Source organism: Diorhabda carinulata, chromosome 3, assembly GCF_026250575.1.
Source record: "Diorhabda carinulata isolate Delta chromosome 3, icDioCari1.1, whole genome shotgun sequence".
NCBI lineage: Eukaryota > Metazoa > Arthropoda > Insecta > Coleoptera > Chrysomelidae > Diorhabda > Diorhabda carinulata.
The window spans coordinates 18,797,331-18,825,284 of record NC_079462.1 but is presented as its reverse complement, the minus strand read 5'-3'; the positions used below and the strand labels follow the sequence as shown (position 1 = coordinate 18,825,284).

The 27,954-nt window shown below is 32.7% G+C and overlaps 1 protein-coding gene across 1 annotated transcript; it reads right to left on the bottom strand.

The window, feature by feature from the left end:
* Window positions 1–60: 60 nt before the first annotated feature.
* On the bottom strand, window positions 61–27,187 carry LOC130891434 (N-acetyl-D-glucosamine kinase). The gene is made up of 5 exons (XM_057796195.1): window positions 26,921–27,187; window positions 13,591–13,774; window positions 9,375–9,627; window positions 310–867; window positions 61–251 (listed from the first exon to the last, which is right to left on the bottom strand). Exons 1-5 carry the CDS (start codon window positions 26,950–26,952, stop codon window positions 223–225), a joined length of 1,056 nt encoding a protein of 351 aa, XP_057652178.1. The 5' UTR covers window positions 26,953–27,187; the 3' UTR covers window positions 61–222.
* Between the last annotated feature and the right edge of the window lie 767 nt (window positions 27,188–27,954).

The window sequence follows — 27,954 nt, the reverse complement described above, 5'->3', positions numbered from 1 at the left end:
GGACATATTTTTTCATACATTTAGATGTACTGAAATATTATCACAAAAAAAAAACGTGAAAAAGTCGAATTTTTTAATTTAATGTATATTATCGATCTAAATAACTTACAAATTTATACGTATACATAAATATAAAATACTTTACAATAACCATACGTTATTATAATTTTTCTTACTAGAGAGAAAATTTATTCATAGAGTACCCGTTCTATAATCAAAATTTCATGAAGAAACTGTTGCTTCACATTGACCTAAAAATTATTGAGACTTTTAACCTCAATAATTACTAGAAACTGTGAATATACTGACCTGGGCACTTATTCTTTTTATAATTGTATAAAATAGTATAATTTTTTAAATAATCTCTCTGTAATGGCACTTCGAACTTATCTGATGCTAAATAAGTTGCTCCGACCCCGTGGGCAACTGTGAGTCTTATTAAAGTTAATTCTTCTATAGTGGTCGTCGACATAAATTTCATGAAACCAGGTTTTAGTAATTCCCAGCTGAACCATAACGATCCTACTGCAGTTACATGTATTCCACCTTGTTTGTTCTTTAATTCTGGACTAGCTTTTAATACTACCGCTGATATGGATTTGGCTATGCAGCTTCCAGCTTTTGAAAAAATATGTAGTGCTAGAGGATCCTTTTTTACTGAAGCTAATTCTGATAGATTTTTTGCCAAAGAAGCTATTAATGCTTTGTCAAATTTAATATAGAAATAGTCTAGAATATCGGGCTGGGTTGTGATATTGAAATGAACTTTTACTAGTTTCCAAACTTCGTCTATAGGATAAGGTGATTTCTCAAAATTGTCTAAGTCGTCGAAGCAGTACTTTATAGCGGTGTGGGACACGTACCAAGCTGAAAAATAGGATTTATATCAGTTTTGCTAGATCAGTAGATTAAACAAGATACTTTAACTAATTTCTATGTCTACATAGTAAGTAAGAAAAACGCTTACTAATTCTGACTGTTTGTTTATCCGTTATCTCCTCTAAATAACATCTTGTTTAAGAAAATTGTTTGCAATATTATCCACCTATGTACTGTGAACAATTATTGAATTACTTATTTTAAAAAATACTAACTGTTTTATTAGTGTAATTTCATTCCGAATGGTTCTACACATTTCTTTCATTTCCCAATTCGTGAGACAACCTATTTAATAGAGTAAAATGGGGTAATAGCAGTCGGTGGCCAATACCGGTCACCCCTATATTTTTTTGAGAAAGATAGATCCAGCAACAGCGTTTGGTACAAACGACTGCTTTTAAATCCGCAGCATCGAGAGTGTTTGACTGAATCAGCTACCAGCAAGCGTTGACATGAAATAGTCGGCCATTTGTTTTTCTTGTGTTTCTTCTAATTTCGTCATCATTGAAAATAAGCGGTAAGTTCTTATATTTATAATTTTTTAAGGATGTGTGTAATTTGTCAGTTGAATGGTACATCATAGATTAGTTTTACGTTTTGAAATTAGTGATTTTAGGACATTTTAGGACCAAAATTATTTTTGAATGTATGATTTCATATGAGGGCAATGCCGGTCGAGTAACCGGCATTGACCTCATGAACCAAAATGAATTTTTATTTTAGTTTTTCTCTTTATTGCAGATGCAAAGCAACGTGCTAGAGTAACCAATAGAGCAAAGTGGTCAGATAAAAACCTGAATGCCACCAAACGATTATATGATCAGGGTATTTCTATGCGAACTGACACTAAAAGATGTGGAATTCCGTTTTCAACCTTACAAGAAAGAATTCAGAAAGGAAAATTTGTCACTCCTATTTTGGGTAGAAAAATTGTTTTTACTAGGGACCAGGAAGTGGAAATGTCGAAACAGATAAAATATCTAGCATTTATATTTTATTAATGAACATATAAAGAAGTCAGACGCATGGCATTTCAGTTTGCCGAAAAGAATAGCATAAAACATCATTTTAAGGACGAAATAAAAATGGCAGGTCAAGACTGGCTAGTAGGGTTTCAGAAGAGAAATAAAATTGCCGTAATAAAAGCAGAAGGAACCAGTTTAAATAGGGCCACTGCCTTCAATAAAAAGGAAGTCGATCATTTCTTTGAACTCTTACAGCAGGTTATAGAAAAACAACTTTTCTCCCAGAAACATCTAAAATGTTGCCGAAACTGAAATTTTCACAGTGCAGGAACCAGGGAAAGTTTTGGCGTCAAAGAGTCAGAAAAAATTTTGGCTCGATGACAAGCTGGGAGAGGGGCACTATCACAGTTGTTTGTGCAATAAGTGTCGTTGGGGGTTTTATAGCTCCAATGCTTATTTTCTCTCGACAAATTCATTCAGTTCTGTGGGAGAAAGATGGTCCTATTGGACCAAAATACGAATGTTCCAAGAATTGTTGAATAACAGAGGATTTATTCGTTAAATATCTTCAGCAGTTTGTCATCCATGCAAAACCATCAGAAAACGGAAAAGTGTTATTTATATTAGACAACCATAGCAGTCATGTCTCCTTGGCAGACTATGATTTTTGTAGAGCCAATAATATTATAATTTTATCTATTTCACCCCACACGTCACATAGAACTCAGCAATTAGACATTGGACCCCTCCAATCATATTATAAGAATGAGTGCAATCTTTACATGAAATCCCATGCAGGAGAAAAAATTACTTCATATGAAATTGCCAATTTTGAAAATATTTTGTTTTGGCTGTATCAGTGGGTAAAGGAGAGTCAGGCTTCAGAGCAACAGATATCTATCCAATTGACCCTTCTGTCTTCAAAGATGATGATTTTTTGGCAACTGGTGCTTTAAATGGCCCAGAAGAAATAACACTCTTTGATGATGGAGGTGACACTGCGATTAAAAAAGATATCTCATCAGAAGGAATTCCAAAATCTACCCAAGAACTTTGACGAAGTTCTCAGCAATGCTGCTCTTCGGAACCTAAAGTTGCTGCAATTGCTTCGACTTCAAAATCAGCACCTTCTCTCAGTTGCAGTGTTGAATACCTCCTTCCAAAACCAAATAAAAATACCGGCAGAACCGAACAGGAGACCTAAACAGCATTCGAGTATTTTAACATCTACACCACTGAAAAACTTATTGGAAGAAAAGAAAAAAGCAAAACTAGAGAAGACCAAGTTTCGAACAAATAAAATAAAATGTGTCGACGAAGCCATGAGAAAAATACTAATCAGCAGCACAAGCGCCAAAAAATCGAGGAAGCGCGTCAATACCGAAAAGAAGAGAAGAAAATAAATTCAAAACTAAAAAGAAAATCAGAAAAAGAACCGATGCATCATCATCTGACACTGATATTGAAATGGACGATATCTGTAGTGACAATGAAAATAATGAGACAGATGTCGCCTTTGTGTGTGATTTGTGGTAAATATGGTGCAAATAATGAAATGTGTTACAAGTGTGTAATATGTGGATAATAGGCACACTCCCTGTGTTCTGCAAAGGTCTCCCTCATCGGATATATATGTGATTTTTGTATTTGACCGGCCATACAGTCGTCGACAATTTGGGTATTTACCATATTTGAAAATTTTACTTCTTATTTATGAATTTAGGTTGTATTGTATTATAAATTGAAATATTATAAATCGCAAATATAAATTAATGATAATTTGAATAATAACATGTGGCAGAAAACATGTTTCTATTGGTTACTGCGGTTGTGACGTAGAAAGTAAGTAAATACTGAAACATGGTCGCCGCATGTCGCCTTTCAAAAGCCATTCTGTTGTTGTGAGTGGAGGTAATTGGTTGTTAAGTGCGATTTGTGTTTTTGTAAAGGTTTCTACCTAAGGTATATGCCATGCCACGTTCTTTGCTAATAATCAATTATTTATTTCGTCTGAAATACGTGGAGTAAAAGCAGATACGTGAGTACTACTAATTAGTCTTCCTTATAGTACGTCATTATCACATTTGTTTGCTTGAACTTTATGAAAATGTAGTCATAAAGATGATAGCTTTGAAGGTTTTTTGTCGTTTTAATGCCATCGGACGAGGTTTTTCACGAAATGCCCTTTTCCGAACTTTCTGGCAATCGAATTTGGTTGGAGCAGCAGTTTTTTTAGAATTTTTTTGCATTGTGTTAGTTTCCACATCATATAATTTTCCAAATCTGTTTCAAGCTATAGTGAAAAATAAAAATAAGTTAACATTTTTCAAATACCAATAGATAAAACTTACATTGAAATGTTCTTAACAAACATATACTGGACTGCCTGCATAATCCCTTCTTATAGCTTGAAACCATTGTTTACGTCGCTTTTCCCTGCACGAAAACTTTATTTGGTGTTTTTATACTAGTGTTTGTACATTCTGGTGTAAATGCACCAACGATACTTCATCTAGTATTTTACAAAATTGAATACTCACAGCCGTGCGAGTGTTTTTTTAAAGAATCTCAACAACTCTGTTTAAACTTTATTTACTTCTAACCTCACTCTGTTTACTTACTTTCTACATCACACTTAGTCATGTGACAAAAATTACGTTTTTTGCGTGTCATTTAGGTATTTAAATTTATTTTTTTTTTCTATGAACTAATATACCGTTTTAAAAAATTAAAAAATATTGTATGATTAAGAACTATATACTAAACATAGTTAAGGTATAAAAAAAAGTACGCAAGGACCCTATTGCACTAGAAGTGTCAAATCTTTCGTTAAAAAGCTGGTGGCGTCCATTTAATATTGATTGTTCACCCCATCTGAGTAACAGTTATATACTTTAACTGAGGCCGAATACCACTTCCTGAGGAAGAATCTCCTTCCGGGAAAGTGAGAATACATAGGAATATAGTGCTTGATTTTTTTTCAGGGATTCTTCAAGTTTTGGATATCGCTCAATGCCAAATCTGAGGAATATTCAACTAGTTAGAAGCTTGTATAATGGCGAACTTTGGACTAGGTATAATAGGCACCTGTCACTGTGGCTTCTTTTGGCTACCAATGTACTAAAATCCTGCCTTATCTATCCTAAAATATGGTTAACATGATCTTCCCGGTTAAAGTTTGCATTTAGAAGTTTTTCGATGGTGGTGAACTTCGATGTACATGATGTTCCAGATTGCGCCTTGTATACGTCAGTCATGGCGACCACATGGCAAAAAATACCCCCTACTTCAAATGATTCTACTGATAATCATCACTTGTTATATATTTGTTTTCGGGTAATTAATTCAATGCCATGTTAAAGGACAATATACTATCAAGTCCTTCAGAAACTTGATTTCCTAATAAGATCAACTCAATAAATACATCTAATTTAATTTCTTCAATTTCTTACTTCTTAGGCTTCTTTTATATGGTTTTGTAAATAAGTTATCTCGATTTTAGGTCTCAATTAAAATTTTGTTTAAAAGCATCTAATAACTATTAACGTTTCGACTACTTTGTCTTTATCAAAATAAGATTTAACATTGACAATTTGCGTATTTATATTAATCAAACAGATCACCTACATCCTGAATATCAAAATAAAATCTGCTTAACATCAAAAATTAATTTTTCCTTAGTTTTTACATCTGAAAAATATGTAGAATGGATCCATCAAATTATTCGTAGCTGCATTATAATTTATAAAATAGAACTATAAATTTTAGTTAAATTATTTAAGTCTTTTTTATCATTGATAGCTTTCTCGTTTTTATTCTTGTGAACCACTTCTAAAAATTCTCTTTCCGGTGTGTTTGAATCCGTATAAAAAATTTTCGGGGACTCAGACAGAAACTGGCCTTCCCAATTGGTCATCATCTTCAATGGAAAATTTACTTCTTTTGAAGCTTGCAGTCCAATTTTTTACGGTCGCATACGAAGGACATTGATCAATCACCAAGGGTAGTAAGCATATCTAAATCTGCTTCCCTCTTAACCCTTTTAAATACAGGTACTTGATGATGGCTCGATACTACAATTTTTTGATTTTCGCAATTTCGGTAGACATCTTTTTACTTTTAATTTATTGCGTAGCTCTGGTTTACTTTTTTGACGTCAAACTTTACACTGACACTTCTAATAAGTTATTGTTCGTTGCTATGGTAACGCAATATTTTGTTTATGCATGGAACTGCTCTAGGTTAACTAGATATCAATACATCCTCGTATGTCTTTTTGATATTTCGTGGTTCGTTAATGCAATTTTATTCTTTTTATCATATTGATGACCTCTTAGTCTATTTTATAAATATTGAGATGTCTCCCCGTGTAGACAGAATCACAGTCATTGGTACAATTTGAATAATAAAGAACGTACCGTATCAATTTATTCACAAACAAGAAGTAGAAAGTCAAATCAAAAGTCGTTCTCCGTATTGCACCTAAAAAGTCTGATGCTTGATACTTATCTTATATAATATTACTTCTTTTGTTTTTGGGCGTTTTAGATTTTAATTCAGTGAAATATTTGGATAATGTATTTTGTCTTTTATGACTTATACTAATATTATATTCATTGAAATATGTCCATTTCTGTTTTGTTTATTAATTTATTATAGTATCTGTTTATCCTGTTCTTGAATATGTTGTTTAACATTTTTACCGCATAATCATTTTCTTTCAATGCAGTTTTAGCTTTTTGAATAGGTAAGCATCTAAATTCGGGATCTGATAGTTGAATAGATCTAACAGACAAACTTATTATCACTGATCTTTTTTGAGATAAAGGATGACATGGATTGAGGTTCAAATATCTTTAGGAACATTGTATAACATTTTGTTCTTATGTTATTGTTAATTCCATATAATGTGAAATCAAGAAAATTTATACACAAAACTAAATAAATCTATACCAGTTTCCCATAAAAATCGTAACAATTTTAATACCCTGTACAATGTAAGAAAAATTAAAAAATGAAGATCCGTTACGGCCAAAGTATTCGAATAGAAGTGAAAATTCTGGAATATTATTTATTATATATATTATATTCGCGGTTTTTTTCAAAATGAATCACCCTGTATTTTATTATTATTATTTATTACTCTAACTGAAATTATAAGTTCTTGGAATGTTTTGATTTTTGGCTATGATTTATTTGTCAAAAAATGACATTTTATCATTGCTGTTTGGTACTGTAGAGGTTAGATATAAAGAAAAATCGAGTGTAAAACAAATAAATTACAGGAACGAATTAATAAAAAGCTATTTTATTTGCTATAATATACGTGCACGTCTGATTATCACAAGAGGTGTTCGAATGACCTCAAAACCTTCTATAGACACATTCCGAAATTCATTCCGCATTATCTTCATAATGTCATATATTGTTGTTGGAGATATTTTGTACACTTCATTCTTAATGTTACCTCAAAAAAATAAATCCATTTTATTGAAATCTGGTGACCTTGGTGGCCACAGTTCTGGACCATTTCTTTCGATCCATCTTTCAGGAAATAGATTATTCAATTAATTGATTAGCGTGAGCAGGTGCAAAAACCGAATCCTTTGACGTATACGAAGTGGGAATTTTTCCAATAAAAGAGGTAATTTGTTTACTAAAAAATCTAAATAAATACCAGCATTTCAATGTTCCTCAAGAAATATAGCCGTACTACATATTCACCAACAATTTCTCCCTACACACTCAACGACCTTCTAGTTTGATTGTGTGTCACTATGTGATATGCATTAGCTAATGAATAATAGTGAAAATTTTGTCTGTTAACATAACCCTTTTTTATTAAACGTGGCTTCATTTCCAAATAGAACATAGTCGAAAAAGTCTCTCTGTTGTTTAACTTTTCATAAAGCCCTCCAACAAAATGCTAATCTTTTTTTAAAATCAACTTCAGTTAATTTCTGTTGCAAGTAAATGTGGCATTTTGTCAAGAATTTTTTGCAGACACCTGTAGTAGCTCAGTTCTTGTTCGCTGGAAATAGTTCTTTTACTTGTGTGTGGGTTTTCAGTAACTGCCCACAAAACATTCATTTTATTTTCTTCTGTCACAAAAGTCGTCGTTCATGCCGTTCATAATTAACCGAACCTGTGCAATTGAACAGCTCCATCAATCTCTCCAAATTTGCTTTTGTAGATTGCCACCTTTCAGGAAAACGTTCCAGATCATATCAATCATATCAAATCTAGTGAAATTCATTTTTACCCTAATCCAATTTCTTCCAAAAGTATGTACCATATCATGCCATCGTAAAATGCCAGTTTTTGTCAAGTAACTCCCAATTAATTCTAAATAATTGATATATGTACTGTGACGACCACGCCATGTGACCTTGCATTTAAAGATACTTAATACAGGTACACATTTGTCCGAACAAATTCCCTCAATAAAACGACAATCCATCTACACTTGACTGACCGATACTTGACAGGATACAGGAAATTCGGTAACCTTCAATGTCCCAATAGCATAGAATTAAATTAATCCTCCCCAATATACTTGACTTTAGAGTAAATCCAAAAACCTTCTACCCGACCTTTGTTACATACTTACACGAACTCAGATGACGTGTTTGGAATCGTGGAGAAATTTATCCTGTCTCGAGACCACGTGTTGTATTAAGTTCAAGTTATCGAACTTTGTTTGTTGTGCTACCTCTCCACTAACCTCGACATCAAGAAAAGCGCCCATAGTACATAATCATTGTTTTGCACAGAAAAATCAAAATATCTCAATAAATAAGTATGTTGATAGTACTTTTTGATACACACATAAAATACAGGGTTTGAAAAAACCGCGAATATAATATATTAGTATTTTGATTCACCCTGTATCAGATTCAATTAATATTAACGAAATACATAATTTTCCAGAATTTTCACTTATATTCGAATGCTTTGGCCGTAACGGATCTTCATTTTTGAATTTTTCTTAGATTGTACAGGGTATTGAACTTGTTACGATTTTTATGGGAAATTGGTTGTACCTTTTTAAATACACCATAAAACACATCATATCCCTATATTATTGAAATGAGGAAGTCAAGCTAATTCCAAATATGCAATCAAATTAGGGTGTTTTATTTGAAAAAATGTAACTTTGATATGGCACAGCATTCTAGAATACCCTGTAAGAGTTTAAATAATTTTGAAATGGGAAGGCTATTGATGGCTATTATCCTTTAAAATTAATATCTCAAAGGACAAAAGTATGCATTGAACTTTATTTTATTGCAATGGGGATGTTGAGCTAATCCCAAATAAGTAATAAAATATCGATTTCAATCAAAAATATAACTTTGATATAACACAGCATTTTGAAGATTGTAAATAATTTTAAAATGTGGAGACTAATGATGGCAATAATTCCTTTAGTTTTCAAATTGATATGTCGAAGGGCAAAGGAGACACTGCATTTTATCACACTAATAAATCAACCCATATGTATCATATTCAAATTTGAATGATACGTACCACTGCCTTCATCTCCAAGTAAATGGCCCCATCCTCCGCATTGTGCTTTAGTACCATCAGGATTTATTAATAGCGTATTTGATCCTGTTCCGGCTATACAGACTATTCCTCCTTTATTCGAGGTGGTCGCTACTGAACCTTCGGTATCACTGGCAACTATAATTTTTTCAGCTAAATTTGGATAATTTGATTGAAGTCCTTCTAATAATTTGTTATTTAATTCTTCTGATTCACAGCCGCTTAAACTTAAACCCTATTAAACACAAAAAACATCCCACGACATAATTTAATTCATTGTTACGATGCTTTTTTGATATTGTGTTACACTTCTTCCAATATCAATTGCAGAAGACAGTTATGTTTACTGCCAGTATGAAATAATTTAATTTATAAATTTCTTGAAATAAATAGAAATATGACCATGGGCGAATGAAGACAATGAATTTGCACAGTATAGTGAGAATAAAGACAGATATGAATTTAATAATAAAGATTTAGATTTACAAACACAGCAAGTTATTTAAACCATATTCGAAAGTACAAAAAAGGAAAATATCTGATAATGCAATCATAATAAAAATTGCCGTATTAAATAGAGTAAATAAATTTTCTATTTATCGAGTAGTCATGAAAGGGGTTGCTGTGTATCATTCGCAGAACCGAAAAATATGTAAAGAAAAACTGAAATCTGTTGACAAAGCTAATCAAGATTTTATACGTTGCGACATTAGAAGTAATACAGCAAAACGTAGCAATTTATCCCGAATACAATCATACCAGTTTGGAAACAATGCGCCAAGTTTTGTCAACATGTGGTTTTAAACACAAAAAACTGAATAAAAGGCAATCATCGAATCATCAAGGATAGTTCGATGGCGACAAGATTATTTGCGACAGATAAAAGACTACCGAAGTTCTAATAGATGAATGGGGTACAAAAAGGGCTAAATTCACGTCTGGTAGCCTGTTTAAACCAAACCTCCTTACGGACTACAATTAAGTGCATCTGTCTAAATAACGGCTGTCCAATTTATAAGGATTCTATTGCCTTTTAACGAATTTATTCTCGCATAAGATACACATATTTTTAAAAGTATTTATAAGAATAATACATTTATAAAATGAGGTATCTACGCCTATGGTAGATCAAACAAAATTGTCGTCAAGGGTTTTTATATAAGTTTTTATAATCTGCAATTGATATTGGAAGAACTGTACATTGTACTGTACAAAATTTAACACCAATAAAATAGTTTAAGAATCAATCTTTTCGTACATATTTATTAAACATTACTAATTACCTAGTTTCCGATTAATTTTGAAAACCAGTATACTAGGATGGTTCCAGAAGTACCAGGCCTAACAATAAAACATTTTGGAAAAAATATATTTATTTTTCAACGTAATCTTCTTTTAGCTCCATACACTTCACCAGCGATGTTCAGTATGTTCGATACACTTATTATAATAAGAATCATCAAGCTCCTCAAAATAGCAATTAACTTCCAGCATCACCTCTTCATTGTTGGAGTAGCTTTTACCACCAAGCCATTTTTTCAAGTCTGGGAACCAAAAATATTCCGAGGGAGCTAAATTTGGCGAATAGATTGCATAAGGCCGCACTTCATTAATTGTGGCCATTGGTCATTGCAAAGATGTGTGGGCTGGTGCATTGACTTGATGAAACAACACTTTCTCCTTGGCCAAATAAGGCCGTTTGTACTTCATTTCTTCGCTCAAACATTGCAATAAGTTCGCATAATACTTGCCGTTGATAGCTTTTATTTCAAGATAGTAAATGAAAATTATCACACGTGCATCCTAAAAAACCGAAGCTATGACCTTGCCTGCTGATGAAATGGTCTGGAACAGGTTCTCCTTTTTCCAGTCCATTTCTTTGAATGTTCTTTAGTTTCAAGTGTGAAGTGATGGACCCACGTTTTATCCATAATTATGAATCGGCGCAAAATTTCGCCTTTATTTTTGTAAAACATTGCCCAACACTCGATAGAAACATCTTCACGACGCAGGTTTTGTTCCATTGTGAGTAAACGCGGCACCTATCTTGCGCACAGCTTTCTTAGATACATATTTTCAGTTAGTATGCGAGGTACCGCATTTTTTGAAATGCCTTCTATGTTTGCTAACTCGCGCACATCCAGTCGACGATCATCCAGTACCGTTTGTGGATTTTCTTCAACATTTCTGGAGTCGTCACATCATTTGGTCGACCACTGCGATATATTTTCCCAGTTGAGAATTTCTAGTTGCATTAAAATATCTCCAGCACCAACGGATGCCGCCAGAGCCGTGGCTTAACGGCAATTATTATCTGAGAGTTCTGCATGAATTAAACGAAGATAATCCTGAGCATCGGCTTCAACTTTGTGGAATTTGGTGAGGCCCCACATTTTCATAGACGCTAAAATACTTTTTGAACCAATTTTTTCTAGAGCTTTGGATTGGCAGAAGAATTGCAAAATCTGTCTGCAGATTTTGCAATTGTGACAGAATATGCCAATTATCTGCCCTGGAGCAAACAAAGCAGAATTTGCTAATTATTTGCCTGGAGGTAATTTCAAATGTATATCAGTGTATACAGGTCAGTGGGAGTCATTGAAAACATTTAATTCGTTAATTTCGTCAAATTTTAAATTCAACAAATGAATTAATTGTAACTAAAATATCGGTAAACTTAATTGATGAATAAAAAAAGATGGTTGATGCGAGGCTACAGCTTGCCACGTTTAAAACTCTTCCAACAGAATTTGACCTGTTCTTTCTTGAAAAAATCTTGGTTTCTGAATGTTGCAAAATATGGAATGTATAGTACAAGTGATCGATGTGTATACATTCACAAAGTTACCTAGCTTCATGTACTTGGAATACTTGGAATAACCAAACGAACTAGAGTACACTGTGCTGGTATTGTTAATAAAAAAGTACGGAGAATGCAAACCGTCAACATTCACCAATGATTCATTTTATAATATAAAAACTGTATGAGAAAGCTTCCCAGGAGTGAAGTTTTAAATACGGTGCTGTTTGAGCACGTGAATCTGAAGTTACATCCATAAGTACCCAAAATAAAAACTTTTCTCTTGTATTTTGGCATCAGAAATTGATATCATTAATTACACAAACCGATACAACCAGAGTACAGAACGAAGAACGGTTATCCCAGCAAATCAAAATCAAAGAGGGAGTGGGACAGGAATGTGTTTTGTCGCCAACCCTGTTTAAAATCGTAACTGATTAGATAAATAGAGGATAAAAATCAAATGCAAGAAGAAACTAACAGGCAGCACCAGTTGGACAAATATCAACAGCAAAAGAACAAAGATGTTACAACACAGCAAAATTGATACCGAATAGGCCTAGCACAAAACACTTTTGCTACTATATAGATATATATAGTAGCAATCATTCATCAACCTACCAATTATATTTGCAAACTTTTTTGATCAAATAGGATAAGTAGTAAACATCTTTGAAACATAACTGAGGAAGAGGAAATAGAGGTAACGATTACAAAGCAAAAATACACCACGAAAACCAAAAAAATCAACCAAACAAGTATTAAATCATAATACAATAGGCAATATAAAAAGAGGTAATTAAATCATAATACAACAGGCAATATAAAAAGAGATAGACCTGTACGAACATGGAGACGAACTATCGAAAAAGATCAGCAACAGATAAACCTAAATGGAGAGAGGCTACAGAAATAGCCAAAAATAGAAGGAAAGAGAGAGCAATAATCCACAAAATTGTTTCGGAAAACTTGCTGAAACACCCACAGGTGCCCTTTGCTATACTTTAGACGATTAGACGGTGATGATATAATGATGAATTAGCACGACAATATTCATCTCCGAAATTGATTTGATTTTGTAGTACATATAAATAAAATCAAGAGTTTCAACGCTTCAAATCAAAAATTTGTTAAAATGATTATCGTAGTATGTATAGGTCGACAAAAAAATGTAATGAGCACGTCGTTGAGAAACTGTCTAATATCAACTTTGCTTTGCTTACTTATCTCTACTATCAATTAGCAGACTAAACTATAATGGACAGTTCTTTTTCCTTTTTATTTTTTCCATTTTATTAAATTTTGAGTTCTTTAAAAACAAGTTTTATTTTTATTGTTCCCTAGTTTAATAATATTGGATTTCAAGAAGCGATACGTGCTCTGGTGGACTATACTTACCAATGCATTCAACTTGGTTTCAGGAGATATACCAGCTTGATTTTTGGCTTCTTTTATAAGTTGTGCTAATCTCTTTTGGCATTCTTCTAAGCCTTGCTGGTATGGATTAGTCGATGGTCCTTTCGCCTGACCAATTATTTTTCCCGAAGAATCCATTATAACTGCATTGGAATGTGTACTACCACTGCAAAAAATACCGTTGCTAATATAGATATAGAATGGGTATCGATCATTCCGTCGCGATGGTTACTTTTCCTAATCGGGTAATTAACAAATTCTTAAGGGAACATGACAGTTGTGCACTTCTCCAGATTAATGGGGCACACTAATCACGGAGAAAAAAGGTACATTTTCCTGTCTTATCAAAACTGTAAATGTAGAGATTGCGTTTTCACGAGGATCATTGGTATTCTATATTAATGGTTCCAAAATAGAAAATGTACAAGTAGGAGCATGAGTATATGCCCAAGAACCAAGCTCGCTATTCCAATGGGCTGAGAACCTTATGCACAACGCAAAAATTGAGTCAAAGTTACTATGGAAATGCACACAGAATTTGAACTAAATGGGAAAGAACCAAAAAGTTGGTTAACATGTAAGTTGATCGCTTGACAAAGAAGATCATGATAACTACTTTCATAGGGCCACAATATTTTAAAGGTTTCTCAAAAAGCAAACAATTTATGGTCATAAAAAGTAGGATAAGATAAGAATTTACCAGCATAAAGTAGAGCCCCAGGTGTTCTTTCTTCTACCAGATCGTCTTAAAAAGCCATTTGATTAAGCAAATATGAGCTAGTGGTATGCTCACTGGACACTGCCCGGTGAGCTACCATCTGAGGAACATCGAAGAAACTCCCAACAGCTCTTATCATTTTTCCAAGAAACCAAAGGAAAGCACCGAAAAAAGCTTAGCTACTTACATTCAAGCTTCTTAAAGCCAGAAGAGGTAAGCCGCATAGCCACCAGACAGTAAGTTCATTTTGCAAAGTCGTTGCTCGCTAATTGGTAAACAGTCCGGGTACACAATAAGTCAAAGTCTTTCACGTTCTAGCTCATCTAATGTAATTTTTCAAAATTTGCTCCACTTCCAATATTATGTTGAAGATATTGTTGGTGTGTACATCATGGAATTTTTGTTGAGTACGCATGGAAAAATGATGAGCAAACAGTTAGTGGTGTGACGTATAGATAAACAAGAAAAGAAAGACACAAAGTCTCAATTGGTATGGACAAATCAGAGTCTGTTGTTATCATTTCTTTTATTTCAGAAACTTTAAAATGGATTGAAACGGAGAATTATTTTTCAAGAACTTTTAGATGCAACTAACAAAGATATTATTAGAAAATCTATTTTTTGAAAAGTATGTAATTTTCTACCAACTTCGCCACGGTCAGAACAAGTGTTCCACGCTCTGAATAGAATCGTATGTACAAATAACAAAAAGGAACATTTTGAGGACTCCTGACTCCCAAAAGAGTAATTTTTTGAGAGCACTAGGTGTTATTTATCTGAATCCAGTGAATCCCTAGAAAATTGTGTCGATTTATTATACCACTCAAACAAAACGTTACCTCGTTTGAAAATACTATACTATTAAGAAAATTTGGACTTTCATCACAATGTCTCATGAAGATTTTCCAAAATTCCAAACGTCTGTCCAGACCTTCTCCTGAGAGTTCATGAACAAGTTGAACTTTGTATGGGTACAGTTTTTCTTTCTTTAAAAACTTTTCTACAAATTACTGGAAAACATTTTGTTGCAAGGCAAGTTCTGTTGTAGTTGTATGAGGATCGACTTCCAACGAGAGCAAAATATATAATTTGCAATTCTGCTCTTCCAGATTTTGGAAAACTCTTCACGTTTCATAATATTTTTCAACAATTCTGCTCACTGTGCTTATCGTAATTAAAGATTTTTCTAAATGTTTCTCGTTAAAGAAAGCACATGCTTCTTCATGATTTCAAAGTCTACGGCGGTAACCTACCATCACACAATCTATACAGCATATATTTCAAGTTTGAAGGCGCTACGTTTTAAGTAAATTAGTAAACATGGAAAAAATTGGTCATCGTTACTTGATTCAACCAATATAAAAGCTGAACTGGATTCAACTATGAGTGAGAGTGCTACTTCGTTATTAACAGTGAAATATAGGGTAGCAGAGTTTAAACGAGGCCGTACGACCTGCAAAGACCAGCATTGCAGTGGTCATCCAAATGATATGACGAGTCCAGAAATGTTGAAGAAAATCCACAAAGTGGTTCCAGGTAATCGTCAAGTAGAATTGCGCTAGCTGGCATACCTAGTGCAGTACATCACATTTTAACTGAAAATTTGGACAACAGAATGCTGTGCTCAGGAAAGGTGTCGCGGTTGCTCACAAACGTTGGTCCATTACTACCCGAAATAAAAGAACAATCAAAACAATAGACTGAAAAGGGAGAACCGGCCCCAAAAGAGGCAAAGATTCTTCTATCCGGGTAATTTCCATTGACTATATTAAAAAAGGAAAAACTATTAACAGCGAGTAATATACGAGCTTATTGCAACATTTGAGGGAAAAAATCAAGCGGCCGCATTAGACTAAGAAGACAGTGTTGTTTCATCAAGACAATGCACCAGTATAACACATGCATATTGCAATGCCCAAAATTAATGAAATAAAGTTTGAAAATCATACAAACTTTTCACTTAGCCTTCTCGGATTATATCCTGTGTTCTCAGACTTGAACAAATGGCTCGGTGGTGAAAGATCAAAGGGTATCAAACTTATTGAACTTCGCTGTGAAAAGTATATGGAGCTAAAAGAAGATTACGTTGAAAAATAAATATATTTTTTCCCAATTTTATTTGTTTTCTTTGTTTGGCTAGGTACTTCTGGGACCATCCTCGTACAACCACCTAAAGTTAAAATTAACCTTCGCGCCTAAATGACCCATACCCGAATGGTTAATAGTAAATTAGATAACGAGTGACAAAATTCACACGAAGTTGTTTGTTATCTAATTTAAATAAGAATTTTTCATGTTCAATGTCAATTGTTATTTTTTTTGTTACCTTAATTTTGCTCAAGTATTTTATTTGCCAGTAATCACAATAAAACAAATAATCCTTAATCATGTAAATCACTTATTTCTTGTGTAATAATATTGATAATGGCATATATGACGTGACAGCTTGTCTCATTGTTTATCGTTATATGATTCAATGATAAAGTTATCTGAAGAACTTGATAATGAATCTCACATGTGTGTCTATTTTATTTCCAACGATAATATATTTATAGTAAAGGGTCAATGTCAGGATAACGCGTATAAAATTTTATTCCAGAAGTTAAGTGCTATACTTATCTAACAATAATTAATGGTCTAAACATAATTATGGAGAAATTCATAGTCTAATTACTCTAATTTATGCACCTTTACCATGGAAAGGCCACTTCTTTTTGTGCTTATGCAAAACTACTAATTGTTTTTCAAATCCTAACCAATTATTGGCTCAACAATGAGCACAAAAAAATCGCAGACGACAGTGCCCCGATAGAACTCCTGTTAGTATCGGTAGATTATTATTATTTAGGTTGATACATTCAGCAGATCTACTCTAACTAACTCTAACTAACTATCGAACTTTTTTCCAGTGCTTTTTCCATTATTCTGTAGCTGATTCCACAGAAGAGTTCAGGTCCCATGAAAAGCTTGTCTGCACCCGGTTTGGCGAGCTTATCAGCTATTTCATTTCCCTTCGCTCCGGTGTATCCCTGAATCCAATGTAGGGTAATTTTATTTTTCTGGTCTAGCTCGTTTAATTTTTTTAGACAATTCAAAACGAGTTTGGATCTTATCATATTGAAGCTTAGATCTCTAATAGCTGCTTGACTATCGGACAGGATGATGATGTCATGTTCGCGATAGTTCCTCTTTAGATTGAACTGAGCATATTTCTCAATTGCATAGATTTCTGTACTTTATTACTTTACTTTTATCGTCTTTCAATGTTTCAATTTTCAAAAATGTCCTGACCAACTTGAACAGATTTAACATTTCCAGTAACTTAACCATGTTGAGAGATTGTACTCTTACTTACTATTACTAAGAATTGCTTCGGGATTCAGAACTCAACCTTCGTCACAATGTAACAATTTATTTCTTAAAAATTATGTCTATTTCGGATATACAGAGTTTTATATATGGAGCGCCTCAATTATCTCGCAAACGTCTTGTACGATTTTTATAAATTTTTGTACACAAGGGTCTTGAGATACGACATGCGATGTGTTTTTAGAAATCCTTAAAAAATACTGATTATTTTTCATCAAATGTTTCCTATACCTAAATGCCATAATTTTGGAGTTATAGCTACATTTACAGTATTTCCACCAAAGTTACAATAAATATTGTACATTTAGATGGATACGATGAAATAAACTCGTTTAATTTGAATATTCTTTAATACTTTGGGTGCTAATACAAATCTCGTAACAAGGTCTAGTGTCAGTAAGTTATTAAAAACTGGTGCAGTAAGATGTGTATCCAAATCATGGAGCAGAAAACCTACAACAACTGAAGACAAATCTTTAAATGTTGTGTCATGTTAGAAGTGTGAAGTAGAAAAATTACGAATTTTAGAAAGCATTCAGTAAAGGGGATTATTTACTTCAATACAACAAGCCATGCGATTTTTGAAACTTTGCAATACATTTTGCAACATCACTGACTGCTCAATTCTTCTTTTCTGTGTGGTAATCCTATATTTTAATTCCTGAATATCGGCAGGTTTTGTTTTATACTTGTACATGATGGTTTTTAAGTGACCCCACAAAAAATAGTCTAAAGGATTCATGTCGGGTTACGGCGGGGGCCATTCGATAAGATCACGCCTTCTAATCAATCTTCTGGACACATTCTTTAGATATTGCCTCACCACACACGCATATTGAGGTGGAGCAGAATCTTGTTGTAGCCAAGTTTTGTCATTTGGGATATTGTTATCGTCTGAAAATTTATAATACAGTTTTTGTTTTAAATGTAACTGAAAATACTTATTTGGATTTGGAAATATCCGAGCCAACTCAGGTATAATACTATTTTCCAATAAATCTAAATACGCCGGACTATTTAAGATACTCAATGGAAAAAGGACCAATTATTATGTAGCCTATTATTCCAACCCATACATTCAATTTTTCGGGATACTGGGTGTGGGATTCACGCATCCAACGAGCATTGTTACGTGACCAATATCTACAATTATACTGATATACGTTTCCAATAATACAAAAAGTGGCCCCATCGCAAAACATAACATCGTTAAAAAAATTTGGATCGTTTTTATTGTAACATTTTGGTTTGCAAACTCTTCACGTCTATCAAAATCGTCATCTGACAACTCTTAAACAAACGTTACTTTGTATGGGTGGAATTTATCACGAAAAATTTTTATTATGGATATTTACAAAATATCAAATTCCCTGGATCTTTGACTAGTACTCAAGTGTGGATCGTCTTCTATCAGGACACAAACATCTCTGACTAAACCAGTTTCGTTAAACTTTTTTACTAATTTACTGACAGTAGATGTTGTTATGGGATTTCGGTTAGAATATAAATTATTAAAGTTATTACACGTTTCTTGTTGACTTCTACGCCTATCACCATATTGTAGCAGTCATAGCCACCTAAATGTATTATTTTGACTTCTTCTGCGAAGATAACGCAAATGTAGCTATAACTTTGAACTTTGCATTTAGTTATAGGAAAAATTAGATGAAAAATAATATGTATTTCTCAAGGATTTCTAAAAGTGAAAAATATACAGGGATATCGATTTGAAATAAAAAAGTTCATTATTTTTCCGAAAAAGGCAAAGATCTGACCCTTGTACACAAAAATTTATAAAAATCGTACAAGCGCCTTTTCCAACATAATTGAGGTGTTCCATACATAAAACTGAATAAGCATGAAAACAGCTGTTAAACAATCTGGGGTATTTGAATTTCTAAGAAACTTAGCGTAGAGAAATGTTGTTTTCATAGGAGTTACTACAATATCTGATTATTTTCCACTTTCTGTGATTCTGCTCGATTATTTTTTATTAAAAATTCTAGAAGTAGAAGTGCGTTATTCGATGTAATGGAATCATTTCTTGAATAAGTAATAGACAATTATTCGATTCTCTATCGTTCTTTATCAAGTGTGGGATTATAGAAACACGCAGAATTGAGTTTATCCCCGGGAAAATCGCTATAATATTCTCCAAAGTTATCAGAATAAAAAATTGAAGTAACTACTACATTCTCCTCAGCATTCCATAGATCTACAGCACAATTTAAAATAATATCAGACTATCCAAAAAATACATGTACCTGCGAATTTGTAGAAGCAGTTTTAGGTATTTATCTCAAGTTGTTTCTAATTCAGTTGAAATTATAAGTTCAAGAAATATAACTTTCATCATATTCGCGGTGATCCAATTCAAATCAATAATTTTTAACAATATATACCTATTCGCCAACACATTTAAGTCATAATACTAGTATATCCTAATAGAACATACTACATGCAATTATGACTTTTGGAATTTTCATGTTTTTTTATATTCATACTCAAGTGGTCTAGATCGATGACCCTTATTTCCGTTCTAGCTTCATTATAATGGTTTTTATAGAAAAGAGCCCTGTTGCGCTTTCAATTAAAAGGTGGATAATTTAAAAAGACACGCCCTCGTCTCAAGTTGAGTTTACTGTAATATATTTCAATTGCAACAATGCATATATATCCTAATTAGGTAATTGTCATCGAATGGAGTATAATAAGAAAAGAGGAAATGGTTGACGCAATATTTAAACTTGAGATAAGGACCAAGTTAAAAGTGATTCCCAATTAAATTAAACAACATAACAAGGTACTTCCTCCTGAGGTATTCTTGTTGAATTAAAATGGTCTCCAATTCTATAATTCTACTTGGTTTCAAATTGATAAGTCAAACAAATTTAACAAGTTACTCTTTAAAATTATCGTACAAAGTTTTTTTTTTGAGTAAATGCCTTTGTAGGATAAAAAAGTCAGCAGAGTCTCTGGTAATTTTATTTTTACAGTTAGTGCTCAATTTTTTTTAATTTCTCCTTCACCGTGGCAACAATTACAACACATCCATTTTAACTTCATCATCGTTTTGTTTCTTCAAATAAAGGAACATGGTTCATTTTTAAATTAGTGGATGGTTAGGGATCGTGTGTCAACTAATACACAAACTAGGATCTTCACTCCAAAAAATCAATAGATGGCATTCTACTCAAGAAAAGACCTTTTGACCATTGCACACTACCATTCCAGACCATACAGATAAGAAAGTAAGATGGTGATAACTGATGTCATAGGAATTGTCTAGTTTACACAACATTCTATGGGCTGAAACAGGCAAAGAATAACAAAACGGGTTCGTAAAGGAATCGAGTGGATAAGAAGACAGTCCACAAAATAAAAGCACTTAAACAATGAGCAGGACATTTAGCGGGAAGAACTGACAATGGATGTATTACACGAACAACGTAATGGTACCGTTGAAACAAGATGAAGCAAGAAGAAGACCCAACTTAAGTTGGGATCATTATATTAGAAAATTAACCGGAACAACATGTTCCGGAAATTGGCTCAAATGATGAATATATAAATTACTAAGGGAAAAATCGTATGAAGAGTTAGCTATTATTTTCCGATAATTCGCTAAATAATCCGATATTGAGAAAAGTTAAAATGGTTTCAATTGTAAAAAAATAGAGAGTAACATTAAAAGGATTGGACGTTACCGAACTCACTTAAAAATGCCCACATTATGGTATTACTATATTCATTCATTCTCCAACTATCGTTTCAGATATAATAACTAATTTTCAATAATTTAAACTTTATCACATTGTACGTTATTATAAACTAAATGACTGATTATTCAGCTAATTAATAGAATGCCGTATTCTGGATCATCCGTTATGTGTAAGAGAAGGAGAACAATATATGTACCTATAGAAAAAGTGTCCGTCGAAATGCATTAAACAGGGATAGCGTTACATTAGTATAAAAGTAAATTTCTTTTAAATTATATTCACTACATTATTTTTCAACTCATTCATACCAGACCCTTTGTCGAAACCATTATGGAAGGTTTTTGAACAGTTATTTAACGTAAACAGCTGCACACTTTTTCAACTTTTCTCCCATAAAAGATAATCTTCCTTACCTTTATCCTCCATAGTATGATTCTAAGACAAGTCACCAAGCGAGTTTCGCACATATTTAGGTGGAGCAGTTGTTAAGAAAGACAGAAGGCCCCAATCGATCTGGACCTTCTTTACAATCTAGAATAAGCCTAGAGCACACCGTTTCAGCCGTTCTAGCTTGTACATCAGCTGTCCTATCTGAGATTATAAATAAACTAATGTAAAATATAGAAAAATCCTTAATTTCATACCATCTCCAGATAAATCTCACGTATTAAATTAGAATTAAAATAAAACAGTCTTACAATGTGGTTTCTCAGGATAACTGCCCAAGCATTAACCTTCTTGTGAAACTAAGTCACAACAATTTAACGTATCAACGATAACTACTCATAGGATTCTCAAGAAGCAACTTCTTTACCCCTTTCACAGAAAGTGCATACCATGGAAGTAGAGGATTATCCAGCAATACTGTTCTACGCTCGTAGGTTTCTAAATGTTGATAATACATTTGTTGAAAATGTACTGTTTACTAATGAAGCTGGTTTCACATCAGACGGTTTTATTAATTCCTATAATACTCCTCACAGTACAATTCAAACAAAGAATCAACAACGATTTTGTCTTAATGTGTGTACAGGAATAGTGGGTAATAATTTAGTACGTCCATATTTTTTAGATAACAACCTGAATGGTCAACGATACTTAAAATTTCTCCAAAATGATTTCCCACCTATGTTTTGTGATATTCCTCTAAACATTCGCAGAGACATGTAGTTCAGCTCCCCCCCACTTCCTAAATGATGTAAAATATCATCTTAATAACATTTTTCCTAACAGTTTGGTACATGCAACATCTGTAAATACAAGAAACGAAATGATCGATAGAATAAACTTTAATTATGATGCTATAAAGCAAAAATTCTGCTCTTCCAAGTTCAAAAAAATATCCTCCGTATACAGCGGAAGTGTGTAGAAATGCAAGGCACCCACTTCGAATATTTATTATATTTTTTTTGTTTTTATTTGATAAGGCTAACCAACTAAATTTTTCTACATTTCAATTATTTCCTTATGTAAGGAACATGATGTTCGACAGTATGCTATTCAATTAGAAATGTTTAATTATGTGATGATTTTCTTTAAAAAGTCTCTTTATGGCTAACGGTTTCTTAGACATGTACAACGATCTAAAAATTTACATATTTTCTAAACCATAAATTTTATCGAGTTAAACAAAGAGTACCTTTTTGTTAAAAAATCGATTGAAAAATTCATTTGAGCTATCTTTAGATTGTACGAGTGGTCTTTTTAAAAGTTACGGATTGTTAACCATTCTGCATGAGCCGCCTGGCCTTCAGATAGTAGTGTAGAATTATTTATTCCGTCAAACACACTATACGAGAAAATATTTTTATGCCACAGAATTATTTTCACGTCATCTAATAATTTTAGAATTTTTTGCATCAAGTCCCGAAACACTCTGTATATTACATGAAATATCTGAAAATTTGCGTCATTCCAAAACCTCACACTCTGAGTATTTATAATGCGAACAAATTTGATCCGATTGATCAAAAAAAAACTGTTTCCGTATTTTAGTACAAATCTCTAGGATCGCCTTCAAAATCAAATATGTCAACATGTAATCCAATTTTTCTTGGAATGCATTGATCCTGAACCACATTGAAAAAATCGATGTATTACAATTCAGTACAGTTTATATCATCATATCCAGACTTTATAGATTTTTCATATTCCCTCGTTTCTTTTGTAATATTGCTTTACAAATTATCAATTTTTCTAACAATTACTGTTTAATTCGCATCTGGCTCAATTTCTTTAAAATTTTCTATGAGCAATTTATAAGCAACTTCTTTTTTGTCTGCATTCTTTGTTTTTGTCAAATACATAGTGAAATACATACTGTAAATTTTAACAGAATCCTGCAAGGATTTCTTTGTTGAATCCGATGGCGCCATTTGAATGCTGAATGAATATGTGGATATACAATGCGAGCGACAAAAAAATAGTCTGAGACAAACGCTAGAAAACAACTGACGCAATCTGCACACACGCATAGGTACACCAAACGATGTCGCTCAAAAGAATTTAATTTAGATGTTATGCCGATCGCCTGAACAGATATAAAAACCTGCATAGGTCTATTTCCATAAAAGTTCTGATCTATCTGCGCAGATAGACCTCGCTGGTAAACCGTAATGTGTATGGCAACCATTTTCAGAGACGCTTCAGTATTATTGTCCCGTGAAAACTTATTAAGAACAAATAATGATTCTAATTTAGTAAAAATTGAAAGGTTCAGAATTTCATTTATTCCTGTTTTTCATATGTGTTAGGTACCTTCATAATTCATGTCGTTGAAAACTTTTAGTCTGGAATTTCTTTTTACATAAAAAATCTATTAAATATATAGTGTGGATTTTCAAATTTTCCCATTTTGAAACTAATTTCGCTTGATCTACATCTGAATAACCTCATGCAATATTCAAGATGACCTGAATGTTGGGTTAATATTGTGAGTTATTCTCGAAAAAACTTATTAACAATAAGTAATTAACTCAAAGTTATTTCGATCACAAAACTATTTCCATTTATTTCACTCCAAGCCTTTCAGACGTTAACAAAATTAATTATATTCGATTTTAGTAAGTAGAACAAAAAAGTTAATGGCATTTCTCAAATTTGTTAACATTTACATGTCAATCAAAATGAATTACAAAATCTTTTATAACACAATAATTATAAATTAAGTGCTAATAGAGAATAAAAAAACAAAATATTTTATCAAGGAATGTGTATAATAAAATAGAATGTTCTAACAAACAACTAATATTCTGTGTTACATCCATTTGCACAAATCACTACAGTGCACTTTTTAGTATGCAGCGTCATTAATAAATGCACTAATTATGCTACGAGTTCTGTTTTTAATGAAATATATACTTCACTTAATAAAAATTTTATACGGCTTCGGTATTTTGTGGTTTCGCTAAGGCGTTTGATTGTGTTAATCATGAAATTCTGGAGTATATTCTAGAATGTATAAAACAACTGGAACAAGCTAATGGTAAAGTTTAGAGTAATTTACCAGTCGGCAGTGGTGTACCTCAGGGTTCTGTTTTAGGTCCAATAATGTCACAGACTTACGAACTAATGGTAAAATCACTTTATTCGCGGAGTGTAACCTGGAGTGACCCAGATATACAAGCTTTACATTCTACCAAGGGCAAAGATCTCATTACTATTAAATCCTGGTCTGACGCGAACGTCTGTTTGAACTCTGTGAAAACTTCAGTTTTATTCTACAAATGAGTTTTACAACTTTCCAAACTCGACAATGACATAATACAATCCTCAAATTCGATCAAATTTTTTGGTCTACATATTGACGGTGCCCTTCGATGATCTTTACATGTAGAAAACTTGGCAAAAAAATCTGGATTCGCTTGTTTTGATATTAAAACTGTGTCTAAACAATTCGATTCTCGCACTGCTTCAACAACTTTCTAATCGTTGTTCGAATCGCATCTTCGCTATGGTTTTATGATTTGCACCTCTTCGAATCTATCTCCAAATTAGTACACTTTCACAACTCAACTGAGAGACCCATTCATAGTTACCCTACTAGAAGAAAAACATTGGACATTTACTTAACAAGACCCACCCAAGAATGGAAAAACGGCATGGTATAAGGAAAATTACAGAATAGAGATCGCACGAGAAAAGAGAATCTGAGAAAAATATTTCTCAGATTCTGTACGGTTTCGTTATGGGATTCATATCACGAGACCTAGGTGGAAGCGTTAGTTGAAGAGAACCTTGATTTTCTCATTTCTTTTAAAACCTACTCATCTCGATGTAGTGTCGTATTTTTATCAATAAAAATTAACTGAGTGCCTATGGCGGCATGAAATTGTGTGACCTTTCCTGTCATGTTACCATCTAATACATTTAAACTCAAATTCATGCACAGACCATAACTATACTTCATAGAAAGGGATGGAATTATTGATGCAAGGGTATCAATGGGTCTCATTTTTTTCTATTATCTCTGGAAACAATCCACCACGAGGCTCATTTGTGATTATCGCGTTCCTCCATTCATAATGCTAGAATTGGTGTTCCAATGCACAAGCTAACCATCATTGCTTATGCACAGGTATCAAAGGTATTGTCCTTAAAAGTTACCTGGATCTTAAATAAGCATTACGAATTGTCATTGTTGAAATCGATAGAGAAACACCTTTCGCATTAAAACGTCTTTTCCTCGAGATTCTATAGGTGTAAAGAGGATTTCTACAAGCCGTTATCCCAAGTAACAATTATCAATGACGGATATTACTCTGGGTCTTTATTTTTAGGTAGTTATCTGGAACCGATTAAGCATCCTCGAAATGACATTTTGGGATACATTTAGTCAATTTGTGTCGACTGTGTTGAAACCGATTCGAGTAGTTATTATGGTTAATTGTATCCCTAGCATTAATAAAAGTAACCAAACTCCTTAAATATTTTGTACAAACTTCAATATTGTCATAAACATAACCAATTCTGAATTCAAATACAAAAATCAATTAAAAAAATTCCCGAATTGAAACTCATTCAACTATAATAATAGCAAATTTCAATAAACAATTTCGAATAGATCAAGAAAAGTATTTAAAGTAAATAATTATATAGTGCTTCACAACACATTAATATGAACCACTATGTATAGAATAAAATTTCTAGTATTAATAATCACAAGAATGAAACACTTAAAAATTGCATTCGAGTAGATTTATTACTTTATGCTGGAGTGTGCATTGTTTATTTATGGATTTTAACTACTTAAATATTTTGTTGAATGATGTTCCATAATATATGTTATTTCGCGCGCATTTTAATTCGAATTTCAAACTATCGTTTAGCAAATAAATTTAAAATTTTTGCAAAAACACTTAAAATCCTTATCCGTTTTCTATATAGTATGATATGATTTATGAGGATTTTTATTTTTCCTAACTAAAGTAACTGAAAATGTCAACAGTACCGAAAATGTAATAGCTACCATTAATTTATTAAATAACATAAATGTCAAACTCACCCTTCGACACCGCCAATAAGTTTTATAGACATTGTTAAAGTTAATTATTAAACCTTCAAAAATATGTTAGACACGTCGCCACTTTCATACAATTTGTCTCAATACCTCAAACACATTCTAGTCAGTATACATAGAATGTTGTTATGTCAAAGGAACGTGAAAATCGTGAACTTGTACACTCTCCAATATTTCCGACAATGTCCGATTTGTAATACGTCACATTCGGTTACTCGACCATCCGCGAAAACCAGTAGATATTTGCAGCAACTGAAAAATTATGGAGGCGGGCAATTTATATTCGATCATGAAAATGAGATAGTATCTTATCATTGATAATAAAATCAACTAACAAATTCACGAACCCTCATTTTGTTTTATATATTTGCTTAATTACTTTTCTTCATATATTTACTAAAACTGTGGATAAGGTTCATTACTGTAGTCTTTGGTTAGGTTCTTAGCAATATTTTTTTTCACTCCTTTGACTTGGTGACATTATATTTTATTGAATTACAATTCATGCGTCTAAACGTACAGTACCTATTTATGATTTATAATTCGAAGTCAATGTATTAACTACTATCACATTACTATAATTATGTACAACCTTGTTTAGAATATATTACGCCATCTACTGAAATAAAAGACAACTATTATGGAATTCACAAAGAACCCATTCTTTAAATTTTTATAATTCACTATAGCATATAAAAGATGACGCTTTAATAAACAATTGCAACAATTATAATACAATAAAAATATTTTGTCAGCTAATAGACACAATTATTATCAATATTGTGTTAAATTCCACATTCTCTCTATATATCCGCGCTGCGTTGCCAACTAATCAACATTTTTTTTTAATTTAGGAGTTTATCAGTTTTATGTATGTTTATTTTTTGAGCTGATTTCTTGTCGATAAATAGGTTGATTGCCAAGAAAACTGTCTTCTAGCAATGAACATATACATTATTTTGGCTTGCCATAATTACAACAATTACAATTTTCGTCCTTTTTACCGCCATTTTGAGTTC